The 12,937-nt window shown below is 26.8% G+C and overlaps 1 protein-coding gene across 2 annotated transcripts in view; it reads left to right on the forward strand.

Annotated features, from left to right (window-relative positions):
* Positions 1-12,004, forward strand: part of LOC122508547 (scavenger receptor class B member 1-like) — an 83,632-nt gene extending 71,628 nt beyond the window's left edge. Inside the window, exons 7-9 of one of the 2 annotated variants that reach the window (XM_043621982.1) lie at positions 8,612-8,774; positions 10,831-11,075; positions 11,329-12,004. In XM_043621982.1, coding sequence (XP_043477917.1) covers positions 8,612-8,774; positions 10,831-11,075; positions 11,329-11,676 — 756 coding nt within the window. In that variant the 3' untranslated portion in view covers positions 11,677-12,004. The remainder of the gene's footprint in view (positions 1-8,611; positions 8,775-10,830; positions 11,076-11,328) is intronic. The other variant, XM_043621973.1, reaches the window with a different exon arrangement.
* Positions 12,005-12,937: the final 933 nt, after the last annotated feature.

Below are 12,937 nucleotides of genomic sequence, written 5' to 3' on the forward strand. Positions count from 1 at the left end.
TACTGAATTTAATTCGATATTAAATTTCATTCAATATTAAAATTAATTAAATTTAATAAAAATTACCATTTAATTGAATTTATAAAATAGTTTCATATCAAATTGATTATTTCGAAATTTTCCGATTTCCCTACCTACCCAAGTATTTAAAACAAGAAAAAAAATATTTCATTTTGTCTATAAAAAAAAGGCTATTCCTACCCCGTATCTATTTAATGCAAACCCACTTTTAAATAGCAGGTAGACACACAAGCACTCCACGATTCTCTCACATACCGCCCAGGTGCAAATTGCCTACTCTAGGGATAAAGGGTCACGTTAGGCTCACCCATACGTCCCGGGACGCATCCGTCACCTGAGCTCAAAACCTATTTAAAAACATAAATAAATTTACAAACAATAATACACTGAAAAAAATGCCTAAACGATTTGAGCATCCATTAAAGCATTAAGGTTACTTTAACTAGGAATCTTGATTATATTGACAAATTTAATGCTGTAGTAACCAGGATTCCTAGTTAAAGTAACCAAAATTCTTAGTGGATGACTCTTGTAACTAGGAGCATAGTCGAATCGCCTAGGAATTTTTTTCAGTGTAGGCAAAATTTTAAATTATATTTTTTTAACCCTCCATTAACATACTTATTTTTTGTCACGCCATTGGCATACTAGGTCAAATTGACCCAAATTTGATCATCATACCATTTAATAAATACTTAAGAAGATTTTTTGAATACTACAATTAAAAATTAGATTTTAAAGTTTCCTCAGTATGATTATTTATTATTATTATTATTTATTATTTATTATTTATTATTTATTATTTATTATTTATTATTTATTATTTATTATTTATTATTTATTATAATTTCCTTAGTATGATTATTGTTTTATATGAAACTAGCTGTCGTACCCGTCTTCGACGAGTTTTAGTTTCTACTAATCGGGAATTTAATTTGACTGGGAAAAACTAATAATTAGTTCCTATTAATGTATTAAAAATTAATCCTAATTTTCCACCAAGTAGGCCCCATGTTACGACTGCTAAAATCTAAAATAAGACCTATATTGTAGGCTGAAAGTAGGTCTTAGATATTGACAAATAATTATATTACATCAATAGAAATTAAAGCAAAAAGCAATTTCTTAAAAGGAATTAATATAATAAAACTTTTTTTAATTAGATAAGAAAATTCCCGATTTTTCCTGGTCGAATTAAATTCCCGGCTATTTTTTTGTTTATTGTCATTTTTGGAATTCTTACTACTCGAATATAAAAACTAAACATAAATTTTCAAATTCTATGCAATGTACAGACAAAAGTCTGATCTTATTTATAAAGATATTCCGTATTAATCCGTATTATTGCGTATTATCGTGGATTATTCCGTATTATTCCGTATTACTGCGAATTATCGCGTATTACTGCGTATTACTGCGTATTATTCCGTATTATCGCGTATTACTGCGTATTATTCCGTACAACTACGTATTATTCTGTATTATTCCGTATTACTGCGTATTATTTCGTATTATCGCGTATTATTCCGTATTATTCTGTATTATCGCGTATTACTGCATATTATTCCGTATTATCGCGTATTACTGCGTATTATCGCGTATTATTCCGTATTACTGCGTATTATTCCGTATTACTGCGTATTATCGCGTATTACTGCGTATTATTCCGTATTATCGCGTATTATTCCGTATTACTGCGTATTATTGCGTATTATTCCGTATTACTGCGTATTATCGCGTATTACTGCGTATTATCGCGTATTACTGCGTATTACTGCGTATTACTGCGTATTACTGCGTATTATCCCGTATTATCGCGTATTACTGCGTATTATCGCGTATTATTCCGTATAACTACGTATTATCGCGTATTACTGCGTATTATTCCGTATTATTCCGTATTATTTCGTATTATTCTGTATTATCGCGTATTATTTCGTATTATTCCGTATTATTCTGTATTATCGCGTATTATTTCGTATTATTTCGTATTATTCCGTATTATTCCGTATTGTTGCGTATTACTGCGTATTATTCCGTATTATTTCGTGATATTTCGTATTCTTTCGTATTATCGCGTATTATTCCGTATTATTTCCGTATTATTCCGTATTATTCCATATTTTTTCCTATTATTAAATTTAAAAAAAGAAATTTAATTTTAATGCAATTAAAGGACAAAATTCAACTAAAAAAAGCTTTTAATTAATAATGAAAATATACTTTTATAATTTTTTTATTCATTAAATGTCAATTGAATTATAGTAATTCTTATTAAGCCGGATCAAAATAACTCAGAGTGCCAATGGAAGGTTAATAAAATAAGAAATTAAAAATTTATACCAAAAATGTAACGCGCTTCACAGAAAGGCACCTAAGAAGCAAAACATTTGAGGTTATGTTTATAATTTTTAGAGTAAAAATACAGAAAGAGAATCACTTACTATTAAAAATTATTGATGTTTAAGTGTTTGTTGCATCTAAACGATTCAATAAAAACTAGTTACAAATTTATATAATTAAAAATAAGCTGTTAATCAAGATAAATCTAACACAAACATAACCTATTAATCATTTGCTTCTTAGGTACCTTTCTTGGGAACGCGTCACAAATACAAAACAATTTATAAATCAAGTCAAATTTAGAAACAACATAGTGACAAAGAAATAAAAATTTTTAATATACACGGAGAGAAATCTGTTGCGAATAAGGCATAGAGTAGAGGTTATGAATATAGCATAAGCACTTACTAGCGAAAAGTATAAGAGGTCCGCCTGAATATCAGTCGACTCCGCCTAATATTCAGGCGGACTCGAGCAATAAATAGGCTCTCTGTTAGGATTTTAGCATCAAACAATCGATGGAAAAAGTATATGAAAAGTTTCGAGCATTAATCCTAACAGATTTCTCTCCGTGTATAAATAGTAAATTTTCACTGGTCCTCCAATGGTACACACTGCTTCAAACGCAGGTGTTTGGTTCGTGTTCGTATGGTTGAACACTGCGTCAAACGCAGGTGTCTGGTTCGTGTTCGTATGGTTGAACACTGCGTCAAACGCAGGTGTCTGGTTCGTGTTCGTATGGTTGAACACTGCGTCAAACGCAGGTGTCTGGTTCGTGCGTATATCGCAATTTTTTCCCCAATTTTCCTACACCTATCACAATATTTAACACGAGAAAAAATTATTTTTATTCATCAAATAAAAGCTAATCCTACCTACCCCAAATCTATTTACTTTAAACCTATACTTTTAATTTTAATACTTTTTAAATTCAATTTTTATTTTTTTAAACACGGAAATAAAACGATTTTTTTCTAAATCGCCCGGGTGCAAAAAAGACTACACTAGGGATAAAGGGGCACGTTAGGCTCACCCATACGTCCCGGGACGCATCCGTCACCCGAGCGGTATGAACAATAAAATTTATAGCTGAAAGAGTATTCTAAAAATTTTGAATGTTCAAATGAATAACATATTTTTTCAAATTATAAATATTTTTAAAAATTATCAACTGCAATAAAAATCAAAAAAGTAAATTAAAAATTTTGAAACTATAAATTATTTTGTTATACTCGACGCAAAATTATGGTAATAAAATTTTGAGAAAGAGAAGTAAATAACTGTAATTCACTTGAACGTTCAGAACTTTTCTGAAAGACACAAAAACACAGAAACAAGAACATAAAAATAATACTGTACTTTTTACTAATCCTTTTTTTAAGTTCAAATTTTATTATAAAATAAAAAATTTCCTCTTTTTATTTGTGGAAAGTATTTAACTTTAAAATTTAATATTGAAAATATAAATTTAAATTTAGAAGACATTTGTCTTTTATTATTAATTTAAATTTCAAAATTAATAAAATATTTCAAAATTGTTTACTGTATATTATTTAAAAGAAGAAAAACAATGACTTTGAATTGTAGAAAAAAAAATTACAAAACTAAATTAAATTAATTTCAAAATTAATAAAATGTTAAAAATTTACTTGAAATTATTTAAAAGAAAAAAGACAAACAATAACTTTGAATTGTAGAAAAAATTACAAATTTAAGTTAAAGTAAATTAATTTCAAAATTAAATATTGAAAAAGTACAGTACAAATTACATACGCGGAAAAAAGTTTTACTTGGAACACAATTACAAATTGCAATGTAAAATAAAAAATTTTTAATTATCTCACTTAAGACTTTCTCTCTTCTAGACAAACTTATCGCTGTTCCAGATAAAACTTTTTTCCGTAAACATAAATACAAAAGAAACATTGCAAAAAGTATTAATTTTGCTAGTAATAAAAAATACCGCAAAATAATATATTTTGTCAATGGTGTCACTATGTTGTTACGATTCCTTCCCTGTTTTAAAAAAATTTCAAAATTTAGTTCTAAATAATTAATAATTAATCTTAATAATTTATAATTCATTATATTCAATAAATGAAATAAACTAAAGTTTGAGAATTATCAATAAAAATTTTCAATTCACTTATTTAAAGAAAATATTTGCAAAATAACTTAGAAGCGATAATTAAACAATTGATTTTTAATTTTCTATTTTACTTTACTATTTTACTTTAATTAAATAAATTTAATTAAAGAAAATTAATTTAAAAAGTGCATTAAACAGGGAAGAAAAAATTAAAAAATTCAATTTGTAAAAGGAGTCTGACTATCACAGTTTGTGATAGTTGACATTGTGAATCCCACGGTGGATGATGAGCCCACGTTGTGGCGATGGGATCCTACGTCATCGCCCATTCTGGGCCACCCCCGAAGATCCCTGGTTCTTCATCGCACTTCTGCGCCAGGTCGGGGGCCACACGGAACCGTGAAATTTAAATAAACAAAGAAATAAAAAATAGACTAAATAAACTACTAAAAAAAAAATTTTTAAAAAACGGCAGTGTGCAGGGGCCACTTTTCTTCTCCACATCTTTGCTCTCCTCTAGATTGTCGAATTGCAGAATGTCCAGCAATAATTAAGAAAAAAATTCCCTGACTTTTTCCTAACCTTGATTCTACTTTCTTGTAACAAAAATATGGTTACTGCCATATTTATCAATAAATTAATATCTATTAATCAAAAATCAGATTTTAACAAAAAATACTTTAAGTCTTATTAGTTTAAAAATTTTCAACTTTTTAATTTTAAAAATTTTTTCCTCACTTTTTCCTGACTAAAAAATTCCCTAACTTGCCTGACTGCTGGACACCCAAAATAGCCACACACTGAAAAAGAAAAAAAAATTTATTAGAAAATAAAATAAATTTTACGTTCCTCGTGAGATTAATAACTATATTTTAATTAATATAACTATTATTATCTTTTAGTTAAGCTAGGTAGTTATCAATTTTTTACAAAAGAAAAAATGCTAAAGGCAGTTAAAACGTTTCGAGTAAAAAAAAATAATTTCAAAATTAGTTTTTAATATTTAATTGAATATTGATAAATAATTTACCGTAGCGCCTGAAAGAAGTTTTCGATCAATATTACAATATTCAGGAACCGCTTTTCTTCTTCCACGTCCTTTCTTCCTTCAGATTGTCTTCTGAACCATGGGAATAATCTGAAAAAATAAAAAACTTTAATATAACTATAATTATTATTATTATCATTTACTGCAATTAATTTATAATTTGATATATAATATAATTTTTAATAATTATATATAGAGACCGACAGTTTTTTTTATTTTACTATTACTGTAGTCCACTTCTGTGTCTTGTCGAAAAGATACGATGACAGCATTATCTTCCTCCAGAGAAAGACTAATCCTCCTTTGATCCTCACTCATCGACCAAATGCCTGCAGCTCCGGAAACAATGCCTTTCTTTCTAGTAAATTGTTCCTGCAAATTGAGAGAAAAAAAGAATTATTTTAACCATAAGAACATTCTGCCTTTTTCTTCGTAAATTTCGAACATTTCGTTGATAAGAAAAATACTACCTCAAGTTTATTGTAATTTATTGTAAAATTGTACCAAAATTTCAGACTTCGCACTCGATAAACTGACAAAAATTCCATTCCATAATTTTTATTTTCCTGACTTTTTCCTAATTTCTATCAAAAATATTTACTTCTTTCTTATCCTGCTAATAAATTGAATTCCTGTAATATTAGAATTTTAAAAAATAATTGAATTCCTGAGACGAATTTTATTATTTATGAAAATAATTGAATTATTGCAAAAAATTTTATTAAAATGTTGAAAAAGGTTTGAATTTATGGGAAAAATTTTGTTATTTTTAAAAATAGCTGAATTCTTTATAAGAATTGTATAAAAATTTTGTTAAATAATTTTTTTTTTTTGAAATGCTATTCTAAATTAATTGTATATGTGTGAAAATTTTATTATTTATGAATACTAATTGAATTTACTTGAACACAAAAACATAACCTCTAAACGAAAATAAATTAAAAAACAAACATAAATTATGATTTATACACCTTAGAAAACCAAAAAATGTTTCTTTTGACTCCATAAAAGGTTTTCAAAAATATTACAATTTGCTAAATTCAAAACACAAAAGTATTCACCCAACACTGTTAATATTCGAACTGAAAAACAAAGATCAACAAGTTTCGATTGTTTCTCAACAATTCATCTTTGACAAAAAAAAAACTTTCGCAATCATGAAATACTACAAAAAGTCTTACCCACAATTTTTTTTCTCTTCCACACTTAACAATTTATCTACGTTTTAAAACGAAAATTCACGAAACCGATTGAAAACAAAAACATATTTTAGACTCGACGAAAGTTTCGCTTGACAACTTGCACACAAACAAGGCGATAAACTGTTCTGATAGAAGGGTTATTTTCCTCCTTTGTTAACATATATATCCCTTCTATTTGACACATTAAATTAAATAAACAAAAAAGAAACAATGCAATGGTAAATAAATTAGAGAAAATTTACACTTACACTTTCTTGCATTCAAACCATTTGAACAAAACAAACAGACGACAGCGTCAGTTCCTGTGTTTACCAACATTCTCCATTGTCGATAAAACAGAAACCGGAGGAAAAATAACTCTTCAATGTACCTATAATAAAATTTTTCACGGCTTTCCGAAATTTTGTAATCAAAATTTAATAATTTTAAGAAATTAAAAAAAATAATTAGAAAAAAAAATATTTTCAATTCGTAAATTTGATTCGATATTTATTACAAAAGCGTCGAAATTTTACTTGAAAGGAAGTCAGTGTGAATTATGAAACAAAAAAAACAACAAAAAACTGTAGAAAAGGACGATGCCTTCCAGAAACTGACCGATATCACTGATTGCTTTACCGTAAAAAAATCATCGCAATAAAAAAATAACAAGACTAAATTAATTTTAGAGAAACGATTCGCGAATTTAGGAAAAAAATTTCCAATAAAAGGAAATTTAGATTGACGATTTGAGACTTCTTTATATTCGTAAACTTACTTCCAGAAAGATGAAAACAAAATGGCCGCCGATGCTACGGCAGCGCCACTCTTGTCCAATTCCAGAAGCTCCATTGACCCTCGCCACGGTCGGTAAAGAAGAGCAAGTAGATTAAAGAGACAAAGACAACTTTGAATCTTCCACGGCTCTTGAAAATCCAACAAAAAAAAGAACAAAAAATATCAAAACCACATTATAGCAAGCCTAAAACACACATACTTTGTGTGTTTCTTAGCTTTGAATGTAAAAAAACAAAAATTTTTAGCTAAAAATCTTGACATTGTTACGATTGTTACCTTGAGTCAAGATGACGATATATCTGCCATTAATGAAGTTATCTGGTCAAAATATTTCTTCCACTTGATTCATTAAGTGTTGAGGTGTAGGAAAAACGATGTTTGAACTCTGGATTCATTTTTTTGGAGCGGATGGATAAAGATTTTTATCCAAACGAACCGAGCACTTCGGCCTCCAGACGTACAATGACGCGACGCCGACGCCATTGCCGCGCACGCGCAGGCGGCGCAGGTCCATTCCCAATCTCCTATTCCTATTGGCTGCGCTCGCCAACCAATGAAAGTTAGCAGCGCGAAAGTTTAAACGAAGCTTTGAATTTATTAACACTTGAATACATTTTCACTTTATTTTTTCAATTATTTAAATAAAGATTTTGTAAAATGTCTCTAAATTAAGTATTTACTTGTAAATAGCACATAAAGTAATAGTTTTCTTGCTAGAGAAATAAAACCAGATGATATGAACGATGTAAACACTAACTAATTTTGAGGTTAGATTATCTGTTATTTTCCTTATTTTCCTCCTGTCATTTTTCCATAATAAAAATACTGATCTGATCGATATAATCAATTTTACTAATAAGAATAATAGTTAAATAACAAGAATAATAATACTTTGAAAATTATTAAAATAATAAGAATAGACAATTGAAAAACTCTGAAATTTAATAATTCGACCAAATTCGACAATTTTGTCGACTTTGGGTAAACAGGAGGAGAAACTGAAGAATATAATTATCAATCACTTTATTAATATAATAATTTATCATTAAAACATTTTCGCAGTTACTTGAATAATACTTAAGTAATTAAATTCGTAAAATTCCTAAAAAGAATAAATTAAAATTTTTTCAGGTACGAGTGGGAGAGAAAACAATTGGAGGTCTACACACGTATCAATATAAATTCAAGGACAATGAACTCGACAATGGTATACATAATCCGGACAATGCTTGTTTTTGTCGAAAAGGACGATGCCTTCCAGAAGGACTGATCGATGTCACTGATTGCTATTACGGTAAAAAAAAAAATAAAATAAAAAAGATCGCTTAGTCATTGTTTACGTCAATTTTTTATCTATTTTTCTTGACTATTTTCTGCATGCTTTGATAGAAGATAAATCGCCAAAGAATGAATTCTCAAATATAGAAATCAATGAATCCTTGATTACATTATATTACACATATGAACTAGTTTCAACATTTTTTTTTCCACTTTTGAATTCACAAACTTTTATAAATATAAACTCGTGTTCTAATAAGGCTCTCCATTTAGTTGTCAAGAGTGTGAGAGAGAAAAGAAAAAAAAAATTTTTATGTATATATAAAATGACGCAAATGCAACGCTCTTTAATCTCGCTCAATCTAATTCTAATATAAGGAATAATTTTATAGATCTTGTTTCTTTTTACTGCAGCTGTGAGAAATTGATGGAAAAACAAGAAGGGGGACAAAAAAATTGTTAAATTTGTAAATTATACTTTGTTAATGGAAAAATGTATCTCTCTCTGCTTTTCTATACTATTTCGGTACACCTTGTTTACTAGACACTTTGGAAAGATTCCATTTCCTTGATATTAGATGTAATTTGTCGGGAGTAATTAATTACAAATGAAAAAACTTGTCTTGAGACGTTTTTTTTTAAACGATTCGACAATTAATTGAATGACAACTGTTCTCAGTAGTACAAGGATTTGAGGTGTATTTTTATCTTTTTGCGAATTCATTTTAGAAATTAGTTATTCTGTTTTTTCTTAATTTCGGAAGAAAATAGATGAGAAAAATTTTTACTGACAAATTAAGTCGGATTTTATTAATTAAAAATTGTTTATTCTTTTTTTTTAATTTCGAAACAAAATAGAAGAGGAAAATTTTTACTATCAAATTAAGTCGAATTTTTATTAATTAAAAATTGTTTATTCTTTTTTTTTAATTTCGAAACAAAATAGAAGAGGAAAATTTTTACTATCAAATTAAGGGTATGTGGAATCAGCCAACTTCAATTAATACATGTATTAATATTCCCACCGGTTTTCTAAAAAAATATTTTATAAATCTTGACAAAATATAAAAAAAATAATATTTTATTTATTGAGGCATGGATCTCTAGTCCAATTAATACAAAAATTTGCTTTTAAATATTATTTTCCATTTAATAAAAAGTTTAATATTTTTTGAGAAAAAAGACAATCAAATACAAATTAATATTGAAAAAAATGAATAAATTTATATTTTTCTATTCAAACTTTCATTTTTTTGACAATTTTCGAGAAAAAAAGACAATCGAATACAAATTGCCATTGAAAAAAATGAATGTTAACATAGAAAAATATAAATTTATTCATTTTTTTCAATATTAATTTGTATTTGATTGTCTTTTTTTCTCAAAAAATATTAAACTTTTTATTAAATGGAAAATAATATTTAAAAGCAAATTTTTGTATTAATTGGACTAGAGATCCATGCCTCAATAAATAAAATATTATTTTTCTTATATTTTGTCAAGATTTATTAAATATTTTTTTAGAAAACCGGTGGGAATATTAATACATGTATTAATTGAAGTTGGCTGATTCCACATACCCTTAAGTCGAATTTTTATTAATTAAAAATTGTTTATTCTTTTTTTTTAATTTTAAAACAAAATAGAAGAGGAAAATTTTTACTGTCAAATTAAATAGATTTTTAGCAGAATTTTTATTAATTAGAAATCATTTATTCGTTTTTTTAATTTTTGGTAGAAAATAGAGAAGGAAAATTTTTATTGTCCAATTAAATAGATTTTTAGTAGAATTTTTATTAATTAGAAATTATTTATTCTCTTTTTCTTTAATTTCAGAAGAAAATAGAAGGGAATTTTTATTGTCAAATTAAATAGATTTTTTAGTACCTAGAATTTTTATTAATTCTAATTTCTTTATTCGTTTTTTCTCTAAAATTTCAGAAGAAAATAGAAGGAAATTTGATTTAAGAATGAAATTGACGAAATTATAGAATAAATACGAATTTATAAATAATTCGTTTTTTTAAGTAATTAAAATTCCTATTTTAACGTAGATTTTTTTTAATTTGCAGGTTTTCCGATAGCACTTTCTTATCCTCATTTCTACATGGCAAATCCAGTATTTTCCGAAAAAGTAGAGGGACTAACTCCTGATCCTGAGAAACACGAATCTTATTTTTTCATCCAGCCTCGTTCTGGTTCGCCAGTCGATTTAGCTTTTCGATTTCAAATTAATATGGCACTTCAGGACATCAGTCGAATAGCTCGAGTTGAACAATTCGCCGATATTATCCTTCCTCTTCTCTGGTTCGAAATCGTAAGTCCTTTTCCTATTTATTAGCGGAAAGAAATAACTAAAAAAAACCTATTTTTTATTAACATCACAAATTTAGTTTATAATAATTAGAAATATTTTTATTTGTCCTCCAAAAACCAAAAAAAAAAAAAAGTGATTCAAACAAAATATATTAAAAGGAAAAAAATATTTCCAAGAAGTAAATTAAATATAAATAAAAATTAAATAAAAAAATGAAGTTAAACAAATAAACTAATTGACAATTAAATTTCAGGGAATGTACGAACTTCCAGAAGCGGTAAATAATAAATTCAAATTATACCTGAATTATTTACCATTTGTGCAAGACATTGGTGTATATTTATCTTTCATCGGTGGATCATTTGTCCTTATATGGAGTATCGTGAGAATTCTTCTACACCAACCAAAAAGACCCACTGGTATGGCATGGAGTGAAACGGAAATGCAAAAGCAAAGATTACATTTTCCCAGTGAAAAGGATCCGAGCGCGAAATCGAAAGAAATGGAAGTTTACTATAATTCTCTGTTGAGTGCACAAACAGAGGAAATGACATCAATTGCAATTGAGGATCTGCCAATTATCAAGGAAGATATTGCTTGAATTTAGATAATTTTCCACCTTCATTTTTTTTTTATCAATTATTACCAGTTTTTTGTTGTTGAAATTCCTGAGAAGATTCTCAAAATGCGATTCACTCACACTAATCGTATATAAATCCAAAAAGAGCTTCTAGTTCTGATTTGTCAATTTTTTTTTCATAAAAAAAATTTAGCTACACCCCCAAAGATTATTCAAAATACGTCGCAGAAAATAACGAAAGAGCTCGATATTATATTAATATAATTGCGAAAAATTGCAAAAAAGAACTATCTTTCAATCTTTGAAAAGTGAACTAATTTCAGTTTTTTTAATTTATTCAAAAATTAATTCAAACATTAGTTCAAATTAATTTATTTAAAAATAATTTAATTGAATTAATTTTTTTAATTTATTCAAAAATTAATTCAAAAAATTAGTTCAAATTAATTTATTCAAAAATAGTTGAATTCAATTTATTTAAAAATACTTGAATTTAATTTATTGATGAATAATCGAATTTAATTTGTTTAAAAATAATTAAATTAAAAATTTATTTATAACCTTAATTGAATTCAATTTAAATTATTCATAATAACCGAATTTCACTTTCATCTAAATTACTAAAATTACTATTAACTTAATAAATATTAATAAAGATTGAAAGGTCATAATAACCAAACTTCTTGGTAAAAATATTTAGTAAAGCATACACGAGAAAACTAATTAATGATAAAATTTTGTAAATATGTAAATAGCAAAACTAGATAATTAAGATTGACCACTTCAACATATCCAATAATCCAATTTATATATATATTTTTTATATATACAATTTACGTGGAATTGTCAAGGATATTTGAATAACTTTCCAGTGTCTATTTTATTCATGAAAGACTTTTTTTGTGTGTTTGTTTGTCTGTTTGTTTCGTCTGCAAAAACCGAGTTTTACAAAAATGTTCGCATTAAAACTTGAAAATTGATGATTAGATATTGAAACTGTTTCATAAAACATCGAGTTTTTTTTTCTTAAAGATGTTTTCTCACTATAATAGCAAAAAGAATTTTGCTTTTACCAATGTCATAGAATCACAATATCATAAAATATAAAACAGGTTTCGAATTACAAAAAAAGGAAAATATTTGCAATTTGAGATAGACAATTAAAAAAAGAAAATATATGTTTAAAATGTTAATTTCTCTGCAAATTGTGTGTGTGTGTATGTGATGATCTTGCCTTATTTATATACATATAGTAAATACTCTAATAATTTAAATAGAATTC

The sequence above is a fragment of the Leptopilina heterotoma genome, unplaced genomic scaffold (genome assembly GCF_015476425.1).
Source record: "Leptopilina heterotoma isolate Lh14 unplaced genomic scaffold, ASM1547642v1 Lhet_114, whole genome shotgun sequence".
NCBI lineage: Eukaryota > Metazoa > Arthropoda > Insecta > Hymenoptera > Figitidae > Leptopilina > Leptopilina heterotoma.